General features: G+C 39.7%; 1 protein-coding gene across 1 annotated transcript in view; it reads left to right on the top strand.

Moving 5' to 3' along the window:
* The first annotated feature begins 3,755 nt into the window (after positions 1 to 3,755).
* Positions 3,756 to 22,705, top strand: part of RBM6 (RNA binding motif protein 6) — a 102,795-nt gene continuing 83,845 nt past the window's right edge. Inside the window, exons 1-4 of the mRNA XM_020998940.2 lie at positions 3,756 to 3,843; positions 11,156 to 11,262; positions 14,640 to 15,957; positions 16,552 to 16,641. Coding sequence (XP_020854599.1) covers positions 11,219 to 11,262; positions 14,640 to 15,957; positions 16,552 to 16,641 — 1,452 coding nt within the window. The 5' untranslated portion in view covers positions 3,756 to 3,843; positions 11,156 to 11,218. The remainder of the gene's footprint in view (positions 3,844 to 11,155; positions 11,263 to 14,639; positions 15,958 to 16,551; positions 16,642 to 22,705) is intronic.

The raw sequence follows: 22,705 nt of genomic DNA, 5'->3' as shown, positions 1-22,705 counted from the left end.
TAAGTGCTTACTATGTCCTAGGCACTGTTAAGTGCTTTACAAATACTTCATTTGATCCTCACAACAACTCTGTGAAGCGGGTGCTATTATGAAGCTCATTTTACAGTTGAGGAAACTGAGGCAGACAGAGGTTAAGCGATTTATTTAGGATCACACAGGTAGTAAGTAGGAACTCAGGTTTTCCTGACTCTAGGCTCAGCCCACTATCCACTGTACCATTTACAAATACTGAAGGAAATGCTTTTACATATATATATGAAGAATTCTTAACCAAAAATGGGATAGAGAGGATCACAAAAGATAAAATAGATAGTTTTGATTATATAAAATTAACAAACTGCACCAAGTTGTCAGCCTCTCTTCTCCAGTCACAGGTTTTTCTTTTCATTTTAATTCACACTTCAGTTTTGACTCCCCAACTTTTTTTTTGCCTATGACTACAATACTATTATGAGTTTCTCTTACCTATGACTGTTCTCTTAATTATCCTTCTCTACTGTCTAAGCCCCTTTCTCTCCCTCTCCCCACCTATTCCCCTTCTGAATACTGCAATCTTTGCGTGTGTGTGTGTGTGTGTGTGTGTATGTGTGTATCTATGTCAGTATATAACCATATTCAGCTTTTTTTTTGTCCAGTTTAGATGAAAGTGAGATACATAAGATAGTGCTTCCCTGACTTGTTCCACCGTGTTTGAATACTCTTCATCTTATACACTTTTATTAAAACCTTTATTTTGAGGAAGGGCACAGACCAATCATTCATCATTCTCTATGCTTTACCACTATTCTCCAGCTGCTTTCTGTTTGCACCACTGCAGCTCCGTTCTCCCATGGATGAGTTTCTCCTGAACCTCCATTTTGGGGATGGGTCCAGATTAGCCAGCCTTCATTTTGCTATCATGACTTTGCTACCATGTTTCAGTTGTTTTCTTCCTTTGTCCCTCCCTGTGGCCCCCTTCTCCTATTGGTAAATTCTTTTCCAAACCTCAGTTTGGGGGAAGGGCCCAGCCCAGTCCAGAATGCCATATTCTCTGGACTTTTCTACCATGCCTCACCCCAGCTTTCAGCTCCCCTTGGTGTTTGAAACAGTGTTATCTTCTTTTACTCACTGCAATTGCAGAAAATCTAGATTCCTCCCTAAATGTCAGTGTTCCCAAATGTCTCAGTTCACATTTTAGTACTTAAATGACACTTTTTTTTTTAGGCAATTGGGTTTAAATGACTTGCCCAGGGTCACACAGCTAGTAAGTGTCATGTGTTTTGGTCTGAGGCCAGATTTGAACTCAGTTCCTCCTGATTTCAGGGCCGGTGCTCTATACTGCGCCTCCTGCTGTCAGATGAGCTATTAATGGTAGTCCTTTGTTTTCTATATTTGGTTATGAATTCCTCAAGGTCCTTTGCATCTTCATCTTCTGTGGAATGAAATGAAAGATGTCCTATACTGGGTACCGTTTGCTGCTGTTCCATTACCCACATCTGTAGAAACCTATCCATGAGTTTTACATAAGCTACATTTGGAAATTCAGTGTAAACTCTGGAAGGTTACAAACCAAGGCCCTGCAGAAAAGTAAGTGGAAAGGAAAGGAGAGAAAAATAGAGGGAGGGGAGGAGAAGGGCATGCAGTGCCACTGAATTTCCTTGTCAGCCACTGAAGAACTCAGAGGAATTTCTGCCACCCATTACCTTTAGGGACAAAGCAGAGATAAGGAGAGGAGAATGAGAAGTGGTAGAGACAGAGAGAGCGGGAGATAGTGGGTCCCGCTAAAAGCTGGAAGAGTGAAACAAAATGAAAACCACTAAAAATGTGACATGAGTGCTGTTGCCCATCCCATCCCCCCATGACCTAGCCTATTATTGCCTTCATTCTCCCTGGTCCTGGAAGACCTGTTACTCATCCTCTGATCATGAAAATTATACTTTTGATCCACATGTACTCCTACTGACGTTTTGAATGGCTTCTCTCTTTGCAAAATCTCCCACCAATTCTTCCTATTTAGATTGACCATGGATGCCTGACAGCTGGCTCAGTGTCAGGAGGATCTCTCGGGGAGTAGTAGTAATAGCCAAGAGAGAGGGGTGTGACCCTTTGGCAGTCAAGCCTAGCTCACCTGCAGGCACACTACTGTTGAGGAAGCGCAGATGTTAGATACCGGCTACAAATACCAAGAGTGATGAGAATTAGTTCTGCTCAAAGTCTACTCATTTATAGTGATGAAAACCCTCCGTGATGACTTTGTATATCTGACCCAAGGGAACTCTCTAGTGTAGAATAGTGGGTTCTACTGGTCCCAGGTAGCAGAGCATGTGTATAATTGTTAGAACTGTACCTGGTGGGCTTGTACAAAGTCTGACCAACTCAAGCTGCTTCCTTAAGGGAGCAAAAGTGGCAGAAAAGTTATGATTTTCTTCCCCTACAGTAAGAAAAATAGGATCTGGCTCGTAGGCTGGAAACAGCATTATTTAGCCTGAGCTATCCACAGTTCAGCATTAGAATAGGCCAATGGGCCCAAGGAAACCTTCTCCCAGGGAAAATAGGGAGATTGAAGGCTCAGATCTGAAGAGTAGAGGGTCTGGAGGTCTTGATGAGATCAAAGTACAGGCTTTGGAGTTGCCAAGTAGCATGATGCATGCAGGATAAATGGAGGTGGAAGGACTGTAGACCTTAGAAGGCTGTTATTTTCAACCCCTGGCACCAGAGCAGAATGCTAGTTATTGACGGAAGAAAAGGTTTCCAGGACATAAAACACCAGGATTTGTGAGTTACCCTTAAATTTGAGACCAGTTGTCCCATGACTTTTTTGTGTATTTGAGGGAGAAGACACCCCAGGATTTTTGGGAGAATGGCTGTACCAGCTATTCTTAATATATGCCATCTTACTAAATAACTTTGTTAAAAGCTCATTGACTAATTACATCTTGTTGGTGTGAGAGACCACCGATGGTAGCTCATAAGGGATAGTGTTAGAAATAAATAGCCTCCAACAGGATTAATCCAGACTTTAGGGTGATCATTCCCTCCATCCCACTCCCACCAATTGCCAGAGTTGGAGAGTTGGGTGAGTAGAGAGGATGCTCAGTGGACAGTGTTAGAATGTAAACTCCTCGAGGGCAGGACCTGCCTTCAAGTTTTGTTTGTTTCTTCAGCATTTAGCCTAGGGCACATCATGTGTGAATGCTTGTCCGGTATTTGCTCCCTTGACCCACCGTATCCCAGGAGATGCTTAATACATGTTTATTGGATTACACTGAATTGGGCCGAACTTCTATCAGTAGAGAAGCTTTTGTTTTAAACGTATAAAAAGCCCCAGGAGATCAACTGAGGCCAGCAAAAGGGGAACCAACGCTAAATCCTATAAGATCCTATTTTAGTGCGAGGGAACATCTACGGCTAGACAGCTTTCTTGGGCTCTCCTCTGGGTAGAGGAAAAAGCTTTTTCAATTGAGGTAGGCCCTCTGGGAAGCAAGCGCCAAACTACTACTCCCAGTAAGCCTCGCGATAACGGCGGTCAGGGACCTAGCGCCATCTTGGGAGCCGCAGTCGCAGCATCACTCTCATTGGATATCTCTAAGTTCCACGTGCATTCGGCGCCTTCCCTCACCTCCCTCGGCCCGCGCCCGGCCAAGGACCACTTCCTTGCGCGGTGCACGCTGGGAGTCGTAGTCCGTGGAGCTCCGAGGTCGACTACAGTTCCCAGTGGGCTTTGGCGTCGGAGGGGGCGCCTTTGTGGAGGCCTGGCGGAGCGGCCGGGGAGGGGGTTGGGAGGAAGTTCCGGTCTCCTTAGCGCTGGGTCGGTGACGGCGGCGACTGAGGAGACGGCGACGGTGTAAGCTGTCGCTGTCTTAGGTAAGGTCGCTTGGCGAGCGGAGCTGGGCTTGGTGATGGAACGCCCGGTGTTGGCCTGCCTCAGTCCCTGGCCTCCATAGGTCGTGTTGGTGGGGAACTTCTGGGCCACCGACCCCTCGTCGACGGCTGCGTCGGCGGGCCTGCAGAGGCCCGCGTGAACTGGCAGCCTCGGCTCGCTCGGGAGCCGGAGTTGGACGAGGCCGCCGGAGCAGCGGCCTGGCCCGCTTCTCTCCAGGGGCTGCCGCCGGCCTGGTGATGGGGGCGGCAGAGGCGACGGCGTAGTCGTCGCCGCCGCGGGCCTCGGAGGATCCAGCCGCTCGCGGAGACGAGGTTACTGGCCTAGCTTGGCTCCGGGCGCGGGCCGCGGCCAGCCCCCGCTGGGGGGGGGAAGCCGAGTCCGAGCCGGCGGGGAGTGGCGTCGCCATGTCCTCCGGCCACTCGGGCCACAGAATCCCGGGCGGGCGGGTCGGGGGTCCCCGACGAGTGACTGCTCCCGCCTAGGGCGCGGCCCCTTTAGGGCGACACGCAGGGTTGGTGGGTTTTTTGGGTGGTTGGGGGGGAATTTCAAACTCACCTAAAAGACTCAGGATGGAGAATCCTCCTGGTTACTGAGGACCCCCCTCCCCCGGAGAGTAAAGGGTCTTACTGGCTTAGACACATCTCTCAATCCTTAGTTTCTTTTCTTTTCTTTTCTTTTCTTTTCTTTTCTTTTCTTTTCTTTTCTTTTCTTTTCTTTTCTTTTTCTGGTGAGGCAGTTGGGGTTAAGTGACTTGCCCAGAGTCACATAGCTAGTGAATGTGAGGCCGAATTTGAACTCGGGTTCTCCTGACTCTAGGGCCGGTGCTCTCTCCACTGCACCACTTAGCTGCTCCTTAGCTTTCTTAGGGTGCAGGAAAAATTTTTGCGCTCATGCCATAATTTCCTTCAGTTAGCGTTGCTCACTGAGTGGTAAACTGCCTGCCTCCCAGCCTGCACACTCCAGGGTTTCCTTCCTGTGAGTTAGGAAGGGGAGATAGGTCTTTGGCTGGTTTCTCTGCCTCGTTTTTGACAAAAAATGAGAAGGCTCATTGTTTTCCCCCCCACGGAATGTTTCCTCCTCCTACGCCGTCACCTCCGCCGCCCCCACCACCAGGCCGGCGGCAGTCCCCGGAGAGGAGCGGGCCAGGCCGCTGCTCCGGCGGCCTCGTCCAACTCCGGCTCCCGAGCGAGCCGAGGCTGCCGGTTCACGCGGGCCTCTGCAGGCCCGCCGACGCAGCCGTCGACGAGGGGTCGGTGGCCCCTGGCTACAGGACCTTAGCGATGATTTTGGCAGTTCCTTTTTTTTTTTAATAGCTCTTTCCTATTTTGGGAAGAGTTTTAATGGAATTTTGTGCTGTTCATAGTTAGAGGTATCAGCATCTCTTCAGTTAATTTCTTATTTTAGTTCCTTATTCTGTAAGTACGTCTTTCCAGAAAGAGAAAGGCAAAGGCTCATGGCCCAGTAAGCCCATAAGTTAGACTGGAAGGAACTTTAGTGATCATCTAGTCCAGACCTCCCATTTTACAGATGGGAAAACTATAAACTGATACCCAGGGAGTGGCTGCGGCTTCTATTCTAAACTAAAGGTACCCATAGTTGGGTACGAGTGACTTGCCCAAGGTCACACAGCTAGTGAATGTAATGTGTCTGAGATCAGATTTGAACTCAAGTCCTCCTGACTCAAGGCCGGTGTGCCATCCACTGTACCACCTAGCTGCCCCCTCTTGTACTCTTTGTAGATTATTGAATATCTTAGAGAATTTATCAGGTCTACTGTTTACAGGGCCCGCATAATGAGAGCAGAAGACTTTTTCTAAAGTACGTGATATCATGAGTTCACTTTTGAACTTTGGTGTGCTTGCATTTTTTTTCTTACTTCCTGTTGTGAAGTAATGCAGATTTGGAATATTTGAGTCTATAGCCATCAAAATATGGTGATTAGAGCTGAAGGGTTCAAGTAGAGGACTGGTATTAGATGACATTGGGTATATAAGGTTGTTGTCAAATGGATTCAGCCTCAGGTGGATGTTTAACACACAGAATGAAAATATGTAGTAATTGGTGTAGGGTTCTGTTTGTTAGCTTCTCCCAATCTTTTCTCCTATTTGTGGGATCTTAGGATGGTGTATTGAAGTTGTTGAGTAGATGGAGGATTTAGAGGTTAAAGAATATGTCAAGGGACAAGTGGGATCAGAAGGATGGGATCTCCTTTGCTAAGGAGACAAGTAGAATGGAAGAGAGGCCTTAGTTTTGAACTCCCTCTACTTTGTTGAGTAAACTTAGAATTATAGAGTTTAGAAGTGGAAGGGACTTGAGATCATTTTAGTCCGATTACCTTATGTTATAGATGAGAAAACTGTCCCAGAAAGGTTTTTTCAGCTCTTAGTTTCTTAGTTTGTAAATGGAGAAAAATTCATTTGAAAACCTGTGAAAATATGAAAACCATAGATAAGTTCATTTTATGGCAGAATGCATTAGATATTTTACAGTATTTGTCATGGAAGTATAAGCTGTGTGGTGATTTTATGCTTCAGATTACATTTCATTTCCTGTCCTTGTTTTTTAATATCAAGAAACACAAGTTCATACGTAATAAGTATTTGTCTTAAACTGTTTAATGGTAATAACTCAATTAGCCAAGCATTTATTAAGCACCTGCTGTATGCCAGGCACTGTGCTAGACTCGGAATACAGAGGCGAAGAATGAAACAATCCCTACTTAAAAGGAGCTTACATTCTAATGTGAGAGACAAGAAGTACATATATAAGAGTGTATATATCCCCAGTCATCTTGACTTCTGTCCTGCCACTGGACTTTAATGACTTTGGAAGAGAGTGAGACTGACAGCTGCACAGTTCTGCCTCACTTATATCCAGTTCACGTGAAAATCAAGACATCATCACTTGTTATTTAAAAATAAAGGGCAGACAACAATATAAGAATATATATGTATGTGTGTATGTGTATAGATATACATATCTGTCTTTATACATATACATAGATATCTAGATATATCCATATACACAAATACACAAAGAATAAATACATTATATCTGATATTTAAATGCAAGTTAGCTTGGGAAGAAAGGTACTAGCAGTTGAGAGGGATCAAGGAAGGTTATGTGTAGGGTGCATCAGGGATTTTGTGAGACTGAGGTGAGAAAGAGTGCCTTCTAGGCATGGTGTACAAGCAGCGAAGGCTTGGAGATGGGAGTGTTTTATAAGGAACAGAGTGAAGGCCAGAGTGTAAAGGAGATTAGTGTTCAGTGAAGCTGGACATGTAGATTGAAGCCAGGTTGTAAAGGACTTTAAAAACTAAATGAAAATTATATTTGAGCCTTGTGGCAATAGGTAGCCATTGGAGTTTGAGGAGAGTAATATAGTTAGATCTGCATTCAAATTAGTCACTTTTGTACCATTGTGTGGAATGGATTGTAGTGAGGGGTTTGAAGCAGGGGGACCAGTTATAAGGCTGTTGTTAGGCAAGAGGTGATAAGTGTTTAAACTTAAATGGTAGCTTTGTGAGTGGAGAGAAGGGGTCAGATGTGAGAGATGTTGTAGAGGTAGAGAGATGTTGAGATTGTATTTGTGGGGTGAGAGAAGGTGACTTGCTGATAATGAAACCTGGGAGACTATAAGGATTGTGAAGCCTTCAGCAGAAAAAGGAAAGTTAGGAAGAGGGGAGGAAAGATGAAGTCATGTTGAGCTTGAGATATCTATGGGACATCCAGTTTGAGACATCCAATGGGTGATCTGGAACTGGACATGTAGATCTAGGAGTCATCTTCATAGAGATAACATTTAAGCCAATGGGAGAGTGAAGAGGAAGAGAACCTGTGGAGAGAGGTTGAATGACCATCCAGGAACAGACAAGCTAATATTATTGTTTAGAGGATCAAAGGCTTGGAGCTAGAGGGGATCTTAGAGACCAAGGTCAACCCCTTCATTGCACAGATAAAGAAAAAGGAGATGGAGTGGCTTGTCCAGGGTTACACAAAGATTAAGTATCTATGGTGGCATTTGAACCCAGGTTTTCCAGACTACAGTGTCATATCTACTCTGCCATGCTCCTTCTCAAGGATGCCACATTGATTGTAAGATGCTGGGGTTCTGTGTGACTTTGTGTGGTACAAACGGATGACTATGGTCCTGAGGGAAACATTTTCCAGGCAATCTTTAATCTGAACAAAAGAAGTTTCCCCTTTGTTCATATATTTATGAAATCATCCTAGCTCTCTGGTAATAGCTGTTTAGACTTTTTGGAATATGAGCCAGGTAAAAATAGTATTTTGGTTACCTATAAACATATTTCAGTTTTCTTTGTTAATTAAAGCTTCTGCTAAAAATTAATGTTAGATTTTAAAGACATAAAGGATTGTTTATGAAAATATATGTTGAAAGTTAAAGTATATTTATGCTTTTAAAAAGCATACAATCAGTGAAGAATAATCAAGGAATATTTGACTTACATTAGTAGAAAAATAATGAAATATTTAATGGGATAGCCTTTATAATAAATTTAAAGAATTCTTTTATAAAGAGAGCACGGTCTTTCAACAACATTTCGTTCAACTTTGTCACGGTGGACTGCTTCTTTAGAAGTTTTCTATTTGATCACTTGAAATTAGCCATAAACTTATACCTTCTTTGTTTTTGGAGAAAACTGTCTTTCTCATTTGTGGTATTTTTAACATTAGAGTGCCTTATCTTCAAGCATTGTATGCTTTGCTCAGTCTGATTTGGTTTTGTTTGTAGGAATTACACAAGTAGTGAACTTGAAATCAGGAACATCTGAGTTCAGATCCCAGCTCAGATACTAGCTGTGTAATCCTGGGCAAGTTACTTAACCTTTCAGCCTCAGTTTCCTCATCTGTAAAATGAGAGAGTTAGACTTGATGGCATCTAAGGTTCCTTCCGGTTCTAAATCTATGAAGTTATTCTGTGAATATCTCAGTCCCTGTCAAAGGAGAAATACAAGCTCCCCAACTTAACATTGGTCATATTCTAAAAATTCATTTGTGGGTTTGTAACTTGGAGTACATTTTCTTATAAAAATAATCTTATTAGGGTGGTTAACTTTCTTAACCAGTGCATAAAAATTTATTTGACCCCTAATATAGCTGAACCATGTTTCTGTCCTAATAGTACTCTAGGACAGAGGTGGGGAACCTGTGTCCCCGAAGCCACATGTGGCCCTCTAGATCCTCAGGTGTGGCCCTTTGACTGAATCTAAACTTCACAGAACAATCCCTGCTCTAGGAACTCTCCACTGATTTCACCATTGTTTATATGGGACGGTATATTCTAAATTTCAGTTTAGAATTCCCTTAGCCCCGGGAATAAATAGGCACTACCCTGTTCCCATAAAAATGGTGGTCACCAGAGTTTCAGAGCCTATCCTACCCATTGCTGCAGGAATCTTTCAGTGTACCTTGTTGATTAATCGGATGCTACAGCTGAGGGAGGGAAAGGGTGAAGTCTTCCTTTGGGGGGGGAGTGGGATGCCATAGGGAAAAGTAGGCATAGGAAGCCTTTAGTTGATGGGCTCATGGTAGCAGTGGTCATTGTAGCATTTATGACAACCCTTAGTTTGCGACTGTCTGTATAGGGAAAAAAGTAATTCCTTTTATTGACAAAATGTTGAAAGAAAAGCATAGAGAATACAAGATCTCATTGTACTTCTTATCTTTGTAAAATATCTTTCAATTTGGTAGGGTAAAATGCTGCCTTAAAAAAAGCTCTTCTCCAATAAAGTATCTCCCATGTTTGGGCCAGAATCATATAGGAGTCCTTAAAAAATGTAGTAGATGTAACTTTGACAACTCTGATTATTAATATCAAGTAATGCATAAAACACTGACATGTATACTTACAGTGTTCTAGCAGAGTTCAAATGGAAGGGGGATTACTGTAGGTGGTGAGGTTCTACAGGTATTCCTGTTGGCAGAGATAGTGTCTTGATTACAGCAAAAGCCAAGAACATTTTGAAGTCTCCTAATAAGAGGAATAGTCAGTCAAAAGAATTCCATTCATACAGCCAAGAGGATGAGGAATAGCTTTTGTTCAGACTTATGATAAAGAGCAGGCTGGTTTGTCTCTGGGAAATTTCATAGTCCTTTTAATAATTCCAGGCTTCTTGAAACAAAGATCTATCTTGTTGGCCAGGAAAAAATAATGGACTAGTTATGCCAGTAAGAGGTTTGACTGAGATAGTTTTGACACAAGTTTTGAACCTTTTCTAAAACATTTATGTCAGAATGAATAACTCATGTTAGATCCTCTGCCAGTGTTTGCTGTCCTTGGGTACTAAGGTATGCTTTGTTTCTCTCGGTAGTTGAAAGAAACTCAGAAAGAATCATGATTGAAAGTCAGAAAGAAGCAAGAGACCTGATGAAATAGTACACTGAACACTTTCACATTATAGCTGAATCGGGAACTAAAGTCCTAAAGGTGTGTGGGAAAGGCAAGATTAAGGAAGTAGGAAATCCTAAAAGGTTACTTGATTTTTTGGTAGTAACCCTAGAGGCCCCTGCATACTAACACAGCAGTTGTCAATGACCAGGTTCTTTTAACTTACCCAGTACTTCAAAGTTTGTCTCCTTGCTTATTGTTTGTTTACTTTTAGGTGAGAAGAAAGTCCTTTCTCTAGTCCTGTGCTGTCTTATAAGTGATAAAGAAATGGGATTGTTTCTCTCCCCTCTCCCTGTTCTTTTAGTACCCTTTCTTTTAATCCAGGTGAAGGAAGGGAAGGTGGCTCTCATGTCTTTACCTTATTTCAATCTATTGTTTGGAAATTATAGATATGGTAATTTCTAGTACTTCTTATTTTGTCTAACTATATTTACTGAATTGATCAATTGATAAGTGAAATTGGTATAGAAAACTGTTATAATATCCCTAACTGGTGCGGGTACTACAAGGAATAATACATGCCCCAGTCTAGTTATTTCCCCTGGATGTGACCCAGTTTAATCACCTTAAAAATGGGAATAATGATAGTTGACATTTGTGTAGCACTCCGAGGGTTTTTGAATTACTTTCCTAGTATTAAGAATATTAATATTAAGAAAAAGTTCAAAGTAAATTCTTATTAAATATTAGGAATTAGTGTACTTGAATCATTGGATGAACTTTTAAAAATAAGATCATTTTCATGGTATAAAGTAATATGTAAAGTTGGGTCTCACACATTGACTCTTCTTAAAGTGGCCTTAAATAATTGAAATGGGGATTTGAAGTTTGGTATGCTAATTATCCTGATTTTTTTTTTGTGTGTGTGTATATGTGTGTAGGTACTGTTACCAGCATTTGGTTTTAAAAATCCATTTATTGGGGCCCTCCCAACACAGGAAGAAATGTGGGGGGACCCTCGACCTGCTAATAGGACAGGCCCTTTCCGGTATGTAATTTAAATTTTATAATAAAGAATCTAGTCTTACTGTGTATATTTTTGGTTGCCATATGGAAAACATACAGTAACAAGCTTACTGTGCATTTGAGCTCTCATTGCCAAATTTACTGTTAGACATAACTCTTCTATATCTGATGTTATGCTATCATCAGATTGTTGGATTAATGAGAGAATTATTTAGACTTTTATGTCCATTCTTGCAATGCCAGGTTTCTCAACATACTAGTATAGTCCCAGATTTTGACTTCTTACAAATTTAGTTAGATGTTTTCTTTGGAGAGGAACATAAGTGTCATTTTCTACTATCAGACTATTTTATTTAGCTGGAAATACACTTTAAATTTCTAGTTGCCTCTAAAATGATTATAAAGGGGGGCAGCTAGGTAGCGCAGTGGATAGAGCTCCAGCCTTGGAATCAGGAGGACCTGGGTTCAAATTTGGCCTCAGATACTTGACACTTACTAGCTTTGTGACCCTGGGCTAGTCACTTAAACCCATTGCCTAGCAAAAAGAAAAAAAAATAAACAATTATACAGCTGTAAAAAAAAAGTATAATTTTTTTCCTCCTGATATATTGTGTATTTTTGGGACTCTATTTACTCTGTGCCTTTTCAGGAAGAAAATACCTCTATTACATCAAATGGTTTTTTTACATGCTCTCTTAAAGTTCTTTGAAAAAGTACTTTTATGCCCTTTTACTTTGCAAATTAAAAAAAAACTGAGGAGAAAACTTACTGGTGAGATTTTCTTACTATTCCTATTATATCCCAATTTTAGAGATCACTAAATAATAGGAAAAAAAATAATAACACACAAACAAATGGCATTGTAAGGTGGCTAGTGTACTTGTAATTCCCATTTAATAAGGAAACTGAAACTTATATAGATTTAAGTGAATTGTTTATAGACATATACCTGTTAAATATTGGGACTTCTGATTCAAAGGGTGGTCCTCACATTGAATGAAAGAGGATATCATGGCAATTAGGTGATTTCCCCCCCCCCCTCCCCGCAGCAGCTAATAGGATATTCAAAAATCTTTTTTTTCCCTTTATCAATATAATATTATTGGACATAGTATTACTTAGACATCCCATTAGGATGATATTTTTAAAAAATTAATACAGTGGTTCAGTAGTATTAAAGATAATTAAAGTATCTTTTTTAGAAATATATGTTTATCATTTAATAAAGTGTGGTGGAAAAGATCTTCCCTGACTTTCAAATGAGATTTAATTGCAGTTACATCAGAAATATTTATTAAAGTTCCTTCAGTACCTGAGTAGACTGAACAGATGTGCCTTTAAATGTGTACAATTCCAATTCCTGAACTCAAACAGAAACCATATAACCCTTATCTTCTGCCCAGTACTTAATGAGTTCAGTAAATGTTAGGTACTAGATGGAGTTATATGGATCTCACAGGAAGCTTTGCCTTCTTTCCAGTGACCTTTAAGATGAAGGTGGCGTAAGTTTTTTTTCCCCATTTTCTTTCAGTTAAGCCAGTTTTAGATCAAAGGGACATGTTGCTTTAACTTTGTAATAAGAGTCTTATATTTTGACATATTTATACTTATAGATTATTGTTTTGCAAGTTGGATTATTTCCAAATAAATTGCCTAATTAAGGTCATTGTGGATTAGTTACCACTCAGAACTGTTGAATATGTTTATGCAGCATCATTCAGCTTATTCCCATATTTGTAAACATAGCCTGGTTTTTTATTCTTTTACTTCATATTAACTGACTTAAATTTTGATTTAACAGATGAGGAAACTGAGGCTCATATAGGTTTAAATGACTTGCCCACAGTCACACTGCTAGTAAGTATTGGAGCTGGACTAGAATGAAAATAAAATATTTAGTCCGTACTGAATTCCTGTTATTGGATTAATTTTGTCAGAAAGAATACCTAATATATTTCAGGATATGAGCAGTGTGTTTCATTTGCTACAGTGTAATTAATATATCACTCAGTAAGTATGACAACTCTCTTTAAGTGAGAGTAAGTGTGAAGTAGTGGATAGAAAACTGGCCTCAAAATTGTTAGGAAGACCTGGCTCCAGGTCCTGTCTCTGACGCTTAATGGCTCTCTGACCCGGGGCAAGTCACTTAATTTTTTAGTCCCCTAGGCAGTCCTATAAGACAGTAAGTTGCAGAACAGGTACTGTTCTGCTCTTACTACCCATGAAATTGCAGTTCCAATCCCTCCAAATTTAAAGTGGCTCTTATTTATGGTAAACCATAAAGATCTGCTGTAACTTAAGTATAATGTTAGTAGAAGCTGTGAGTAGCCAGTGCATTTTCCTCAACAATTGTTGCATTTGGGCTACTGTTCTAATTTTTAGGTTAAAGCAAGTGAAAGTCCCATAACAGCACCATCATGATGAAGAGTTCTTTATGACTCAGCTGTTTCTGTCCTATTGAATAGCTTAGAAACATTGTTGCTTTGAAAAGTTTTTTAATAAGTGTTTTCTTTTGTACCAGATGATTTAAAGAACTTATTGGCTGTTTGCGTTGTAGGTGGGGTGAGGGGAGCCAAGTCGTACTTGAGCACTTAAGGCTTGTGTTCTGCCATGTAGTGATTACCTTTTGACTTCCTAATTTTTGCATTTGCCAAAACCTAACTCTACATACAGATCATAGGGCAGGGGAAAAAGGAGTAGGGTAGGTTTGAAAAGCTAAGTTCAGCTGAGTTTCATCTCAAGTCCTGCTAACTGGGAATGATTTTTAGCAACATACTTATTTTTAACAAATTTCATTGCAACAAATGTAGAAATGGAATTTGATATAAAGGAATTTAACTTGGAGCTTTATGGTGGTATTAACTCTTCTGTAATACCTATTGATAATTCAGGCAATAAATAAACTCAGGCAAGGATTGATTGTTCAGGGCACACTTGAAATTGACATGTAGCTATGAGAAGTAGACCACTGACAGAACCTACCTTATATAAAAAACTTCTAATATATATGAGTGATCATGTTGGCCTTGGAATTCTAGCTTCCCTGGCTGTAGGAAATGGAAAATTATATAGCATGTCACCATTGCTAGCTTATCTGGTATTGCGGATTTTCCCTGTTGCAGGCCTGGGTGAAAGCTTTTTCTGCAGCAGTCATGTTGAAAACGTTGTGTTGACTTCCCTCGTATCCTGAAATGGGAGCATAAAAGTTTACTCCACCACTTCGTCTTAAAAATATCAAAACATTGCTGTTTTCTGCAAATCTAGGACATTGTTACAGAACTCTGCAAAAAAAAATTTTTTTTTGTTTACGGAAGAATGTGCTGTGATTAGAGAAGAATATGCTGGTGTGTAGATTGCAAACTCTGGACAATATGAATAACACTGTCTTTGTTTCTACAGTGGGAGCCAAGAAGAAAGGTTTGCTCCCGGGTGGAACAGGGATTATCCTCCTCCCCTTAAGAGTCATGCTCAAGAAAGACACTCTGGCAACTTTCCTGGCAGAGATTCACTTCCTTTTGATTTCCAGGGGCATACGGGGCCTCCCAATCCTCCCTTTGCAAATGTAGAGGATCATTCTTTCAGCTATGGAGCTAGAGATGGACCACATGCTGACTATCGAGTTGGGGAGGGGCCCGGACGTGATTTCATGGGGGGGGATTTCCCTTCTGATTTCCAGAGCAGAGATTCTCCACAGTTGGATTTCAGAGGTAGAGAGATGCACCCAGGAGATTTTCGAGATAGGGAAGGACCACCTATGGACTATAGAGGTGGGGATGGTACTTCTGTGGATTATCGAGGTAGAGAGGCATCCCATATGAACTATCGAGATAGGGAAGCACATGCTGTTGACTTTAGGGGTAGAGATGGGCCTCCTCCTGATTTTAGGGGCCGGGGTACATATGATTTAGATTTTAGAGGCCGGGATGGGTCCCATTCAGATTTTCGGGGCAGAGATATATCAGATTTGGATTTCAGGGGCCGGGATCAGTCCCATTCAGATTTTAGAAATAGGGATATACCAGATATAGATTTTAGGGGAAAAGATGGATCACAAATGGACTTCAGGGGCAGGGGCTCAGGCACTGCTGATCTAGACTTTAGGGACAGGGATACACCACCTTCAGATTTCAGAGGTAGACATCGATCTAGAACTGATCAGGATTTTAGGGGCAGAGAGATGGCTCCCCATATGGAATTTACAGATAGGGAGATGCCCCCCATGGATCCAAATATTTTGGATTTCATTCAGCCCTCTACACAAGATAGAGAACGGTCTGGCATAAATGTGAACAAGAGAGAAGAGTCTGCCCATGACCTTGCAGGAACAGAAAGACCTCCTTTTGGCATCCAGAAGGGGGAGTTTCAGCATTCAGAGACAAGAGCAAGAGAAGGAGACTCTCATGGTTTGGGCCTTGAAAATGAGTCTCCTTTAGACTTTCGGAACAACCAGCGCCCTCTTCAGGACCAAGATAAAACGCCTCAAATCTTTACCAACAAACAGCCACTTTCTGGAGGTGAACAACAAAGATCAGATTCTGGTCTTGCATTTAAAGAAGAAGAGGGTCTGGATTTCCTTGGCCGCCAAGATACTGATTATAGAAACATGGAGTACCGTGATGTGGATCACCGGGTTCCAGGGAACCAGATGTTTGACTATAGTCATAACAAATCTTTTCCAGAGGGAAAAATTGTCAAAGATTCCCGGCAGGACCTTCAGGTATGTGAATGGAACACAGTTAGGAGTAAAGTACTTTGTTTTTTCCTTTGTTATTGTTCTCCTGCTGAAGATTGAACCATTGGTCTCCTGCTGAAGATTGAACCATTGGAAACATTTATGTAATATAAATCTCTAGGGAAAGAGTTGAGTTCCACAAACTCTAAATTCATTCAGCTATAGTTGTAAGCTAATCTATATGGTTCAGATTTGATAATGTGGTAGCCTTTTAAATTTCATGTTAGAAATCTCATGAGGCTAGTATTAACATCTATGTATTTGTTTTGTTTTCCAAAGTTGACCACTCAGGAAAAGGAAACAGTTCAGCCAGAATATTCTTTTCATTGTAGGAATGGTTATTTAGGACATTTATTCATAAAATTCCCATCTTAACTGGACTTTCTCAGGGAGTGAGTTTATTAGACACTTGTTCTATCGTTTATGTAATCTAATAATTTGAAATCCAGTTTCTCTGGGACTCTCATAGTTGCTCCTCATGGTCTGATGTAGAACAGTCCATTTTATGTAATGAGGCCTTTTGTCTTTAATCTTCTGAATATCTGTTATGAAATTGAAATAATTTTCATTCTATTCAAGGACCAGGATTATCGGACTGGCCCAACTGAGGAGAAACCAAGCAGGCTTATTCGACTAGGAGGGGTGCCTGAAAATGCGACGAAAGAAGATGTGAGTACATTTTAATTCTTAAAAAAAAACTACTAAGGGGCAGCTAGGTGGCGCAGTAGATAGAGCACCGGCCCTGAAGTCAAGAGGACCTGAGTTCAAATTCGACTTCAGACCAAACACTTGACACTTAACTAGCTGTGTGACCCTGGGCAAGTCACTTAACCCCAATTGCCTAAAGAAGGGGGGGGGAAATTAACTACTAAGCTAGTGTCATTGGGTGGTAGAGTTCATGGAGAGGAATAAGGTATAAGAAGACTGGAAAGGTAGAAAGGAGCCAGGGGTATGAAGGGCTTTAAAAGGTAGAAAATTTTATATTTGATCTTCAAGGTAATAGAGAACCACTAGAATTTATTGAATTAGTGGGTGACATGGTCAGAAGTGTGCTTTAGGAAGATCAATTTGACAGCTGAGTGGAGGATAGATTGGGAGTAGGGAGAGACTTGAGGTAGGAGACCAACTGGCAGGGTATTGGAATAGCCTAGGTATGGAGTGATGATGGTTTGTGCCAGGGTGTGGTAGCAATGTCAGAGGATAGAGAAGGGGCATATATGAGCGAGTTTATGAAAGTAGAATCTTTAGGGCTTAGCAACTGATTGGATATGTGGAGTGAATTAGAGTGAGAAGTTGAGGATGACAAGTTGTGAGCCTGGGTGGCTGAGAAGAGGATAGTATCTTCCACAGAAACAGGGAAATTTGGAAGAGAGGAGTGTTTTGGAGAAAAGATGATGAGTTCAGTTTTGGACATGTTGAGTTTTAGGTGTCTGAGAGGCATCCAATTAGAGGAGTGGGATTTGAATCTAGACCCTCTGACTCTAAAATCAATGCTCTTTCCACTTGGAAATGAGAGTTAGCCATGTCTATTTGTCTCATTATGTGCCATGTATTTACATATATATTTATATCCATATCTATATCTCTATTCAACATCCACATTGAAAAAATAACTGTGAAATGTTGGTATTGTCTGTCTGTAGAGTATTGCAATATATGGGATCAAAACAGGTTGTGGTGTGACATGGCTTAGGTTTTTTTATTTATTAATATATTTTATGAATATCTTTTGTTCTTATGTTACTGAGATTTTTCCGATTTTTTTCCCCCTTCCGGTGTCCCAGCCAATCATCCCTCATATCAAAGACTTTAAAAAAAAATAAAAGAAAAAGAAAAAAGAAAAAGAGGAAGAAGAGAAAAGACTCATCAAAACCCATCAATCCATTGGAAAACCATCTGACATTATATGCAGTGTTTCACACCTGGGGCCATTCCCCTCCTTTGTGCAGAGGAGTAGAGAGAATTGTCTTCTAATAGCTCTTCTTTGGAGCCAAACTTTTTTTTTTTAATAATTTTGCAACATTCATTTTCTTTTGTTTCGTGGTGGTGGTTCTTTCCATTTACACTATTGTAGTCATTGTGTAGATTGTTTTCCATTCTCTGTTTACTTTACTTTGCATCAGTTCATATAAGTCTTTTCGTGCTTCTTTGTATTTTCGTCATGTTCGTCATCATTTCATCATCATGATCATTACTTCTTATAGTATAGTAATAGTCCTTTATGTTGGTGTAACACTATCCATTCCCAAATCAGTAGACATCTGCTTTGCTTTTGGTTTTTTTGGTACTACCATAAAAAGTGCTGCTATAAATATTTTGTCATATATGGAGTTCTTCTTTTTATAAGTGACCTCCTTTGAATACATACTCAAGGAGTACACGTGCATACACACACACACACACACACACACACACACACACACACACACACGTACGTACGTTATGCTCCTTTGAGTATATACTTAGCAGTGGAATCCCTGGGTCATTGGATATGAAAATTTTACTATTCGTTTTGCTTAATCCCAAATTCCTTTCTGGAGTCATTGTACTACTTTATAACTTTACCCATAGCAACTTGGTGTGTCTGTATTCTACAACCCATCTAACACTGACTCTTCTCATCTTTGCCAGTTTTCTTGATGTGAGATAAAGCCTAAAGGTTTTTTTTATTTGCATTTTTTTATTAATGATTTGGTTTATAACTTCAGTTATATGAATTTAGTTCTTTTTTAAGTAGTATTTTATTTTTTCTAATTATATGTAAAGACAAATTTTAACATTCATTTTAAAATTTTGAGTTTCAAATTTTCTTCTCCCTTCTTTACCTTTCCCCTTGCTAAGTTGGGCAATTTGATATAGGTTATATATGTGCAATCATGTAAAACATATTTCTGTATTAGTCGTGTTGTGAAAGAAGAAACAGGGGCAGCTAGGTGGTGCAGTGGATAGAGCACTGGCCCTGAAGTCAGGAGGACCTGAGTTCAAATCTGGCCTCAGACCAAACACTTGACACTTATTAGCTGTGTGACCCTGGGCAAGTCACTTAACCCCAATTGCCTAAAAAAAAAAAGAAAAAGAAAAAGAAAGAAAGAAGAAACAGACCAAAAGGAAAAAAAAGTGAAAATGATATGCTTCGATCTGTGTTTAGGTTCCATCAGTTCTTTGTCTGGGTGTGAATAACATTTTTCCTTATGAGTCCTTTGGAATTATCTTGGGTCATTGTATTGTTGGGAATAGCTAAGTCATTTATAGGTGATCATCATACAATATTGCTGTTACTGTGCAATGTTCTCTGGTTCTCCTCACTTTACTTTGCATCAGTTCATGTAAGTCTTTCCAGGTTTTTCTAAAATCTGTCTGCTTGTCATTTCTTATAGCACAATAGTGTTCTGTTACATTCACATACTCCAACTTGTTCAACCGTTCTCCAGTTGATAGACGTTCCCTCGATTTGCAATTCTTTGTCACTGCAAAAGAGCTGCTATAAATATTTTTGTATATATGGGTCCTTCTCTTTCTCTCTCTCTCTCTCTCTCTCTCTCTCTCTCTCTCTCTCTCTCTCTCTCTCTCTCTCTCTCTCTCTTTCTCTCTTTCTCTCTTTTTTTAATTTCTTTGGGATATAGACCTAGTAGTGATACTGCTGGATCAAAGGGTATGCACAGTTTGATTGCCCTTTGAGCAAAGTTCCAAATTGCTCTCCAGAATGGTTGCATCAGATGAACTTTTAGTTTGTAACTTTTGAACTTTGTGACGTGACTTTAAAGAAGAGAAATTATTTCTTTTAGCTTTTCTTTCTTCCTGCTTTTCTTAATGTAGTAGATATATTTGATGACTTTCTTCCAGCAGGAAAGATAATTTTTTGTGCTTCTATGCCCCATTTGCATAGAAATTTCACAATTGTGAAATGGATTTTTTTTTAGCTGGCTTGGTCTGTGCCCTTGGTTATAATAGATAACCAAACATGTTGACTAATCTCAAAGCCATTAAATGCTTGTGGAGATAGTAGGCAAGATTGCATATTCATAGGCTACTTTATATATCGTGTGTAATATGGAGATGATTAGTTGACTTCTGTTGAATACTTTGTTAGTGTTCTCTTGTGATAAGAGTTGGAGCTCTTCAGTAGGCAAAGATGAGGTTCTTATTGCTGAGAGCAGGGCTGATGAAACTATTGCAGGTGGCTATAAAATTCTGGTAAAATATGCTTGAGAAATTTTCATTTTTTAGTATTTGAATTTTTTTGTTCTAAACTTCAACACTAAGTAAGACAAGTAATTTCATACACAAAGCAGTACAGAGAAAAGGATTGCTTATGCAGCTATGGATCTGAGTTATGTATAGCTTGCTTCTCCAATTATCCAACAAATTCAGCATATTATCAAAGCTGTCCTATCCCACCTTTCCCACTGACCTTCTTTTGTTTTCTCTGCACTTTTCAAATGCTTCAGTGACTCCTTTCCCTCCTTGATTTTGGTAACCCTATAGCAGGGTCTTCTCTCCCTCCCCCTCTAACTGAAAGAAATGAAAGCAAACTCTTGTATTAAATATGCGTAGTCAGTCCAAACAAACCCCTACATTGGCCATGTTGGGAGATAAGTCTCATTCTGTACCTTGAGTTCATCACCTCACTGTCAGGCGGGTAGCATGTTTCATCTCTAGTCTTTTTGAATGGTAGTTGGTCATTGCATTGATCAGAATTCTTACCTCTTTCTTCATTGTGTTTCTTTGCAGTGTTGTTATATAAATTGTTCCCTAGTTTCTGTTCACTTCACTCAGTATCAGTTCACACAGATCTTTCCAGGTTCTTTGAAACACCATCCTTTTTGTCATTTCTTAGGGTTCATAATATTCCATAACATTATTATACCATAATTTGTTTAGTTTTCCCCCATTTGATGGGCACTCTCTTGGTCTCCAGTTCTTTGCCTTATAAAAATTTCCACTAGGCATTTTTTTTTTGTGCAAAAGGTCATTTATCTGTTTCTTTGATCTCTTGTGGGTATAGAGCTAGTAGTGGAATTGCTGAGTCAAAGAGTGTGCACAATTTAACAACTTTTTGGATATAGTTCCAAATTGCCTTTGAGTATGACTAGAACAATTTACAATTCCACCAAAATGTATTCTTGTGCCTGTTTTATCTTAGCATCCCCATGTGTTGTTTTCCACTTTTGCCAGTCTAGTGGGTGTGAAGTAAAATTTCAGAACAACTTCAGAGTTGTTTTAATTTCTTTTTCTCTATTTGTGATTTGGAGCATTTTTTCATGTGTGTTAATAGCTTGGATTTCTTCCTTTGAGAACTGTCTATTTATACCATTTATCTTTTGGGGGAGAAAATTGTAAATGGTGTCAAACATCAAGTATATTTTAAAAATAATTTCAAAAGAGGCAGTTCTGTGTTTTGTTTTTTTTAATTCATAAGAAAATAATATTTGCTTTTAGTTTTGGAAGGTAAAAAAGAAGAGGGAAAATGTAATGTCTTATACATTAAAAATGTTTGGATATAATTTTTAAAATATTCTTTTAAATAATTTATCTCCTAGTTACTCTAATAAATTTACCTTTCTGTGTTTTTCTAGATTCCTTTTTTGTATTTCAGAGTTTCTATTCAGTTTTAATTTTTTCATCAGAAATGACTGAAAGATTTCTGTTGTATTAAAGGTCAGTTTTTTTCCTTGTTGGATTATATTCAGCTTTTCAGAGTTACTCTTGGTTGTAAGCCTGTCTCTGACTTTTGGAATATTATATTCCAAGATGTACTCTTGTTTATAGTAGAAGCTGTCAGATCATATATGATTCTGACTGGTACTTCTTGGTAGTTGAACTGCTTCTTTCTTGTTGTTTGCAGTAAATTTTTTGGGGGGGGTGTCATATGAGAGTTTTGGATTTTGACTGTGACATTTCTGGGACTTCTCCCTGGGTCTTCTTTCAGGAGATGATTGGTGTATCTCTTCTACTTTCACTTTGCTCTCTTGTTCTAATATATCTGGGATGTTTGGATTTATAATTTCTTGGAGCATGGTGTTCAGTTTAAAAAAAATTTTTAGTTTTTAATTGTGATTTTCATGGAGCTCAATGTTTTAAAAATTATCTCCTTGACATGTTTTCCAGGCCATTTTTTCATGTCAGATATCTTATATTTTCTTCTGTTTTATTTTTTCAGTCTTTTGATCTTGTTTCTTCTTGTGTCAGAGTGTCATTGATTTATTTGGCCTATTTTAGTTTTTAGCAATTCCGTTTCTAAGGTAAGGTTTACCATATCCTCCTTTAAACTGTTTATTCTTCTGGTTCTTTCTTTCAGAGCTTTGACTTCATTTTTTATCTCTTGCTTCATTTCTTCTGGGTATTCATATAAACTCTAGAAAATATTTTTTTCTTTGTGCTTCTGCTTGTAGTCATGAAATTTTTCTCCTTTTTGGGCATTTTTAGATTTGCAATAACTTTTGATGCTGTTCAGTGTTTTCTTTAATTTTTTCATTTCTCAAGCTGTAGTTTCTTAGTTGGGGGTTTGTGCCAGGGCCCCTCTTTTCCCCCATGCTGTGTTTTTGGGTGAAGTATTTGACTCTACTTGGTCTTCCCCTAGATCTCCTGATTTCCTGTTCTGATCTCCAGCTCCTGGGGTTAGTCCTCTCTTTAGATCTTTGTGTTTCACAGTGTTGGAGCTTCAGAGCCCTCTCTGGCATCTCAGGATAGAGTGTTAAGGACCTCATACATAGTTCTTTGACCTGGGCTGTCT

The sequence above is a fragment of the Phascolarctos cinereus genome, unplaced genomic scaffold (genome assembly GCF_003287225.1).
Source record: "Phascolarctos cinereus isolate Bilbo 61053 unplaced genomic scaffold, phaCin_HiC Scaffold_4;HRSCAF=312, whole genome shotgun sequence".
NCBI classification, from domain to species: domain Eukaryota; kingdom Metazoa; phylum Chordata; class Mammalia; order Diprotodontia; family Phascolarctidae; genus Phascolarctos; species Phascolarctos cinereus.
The sequence above is the reverse complement of the archived record's forward strand: the minus strand, read 5'-3'. Positions and strand labels throughout refer to the sequence as shown.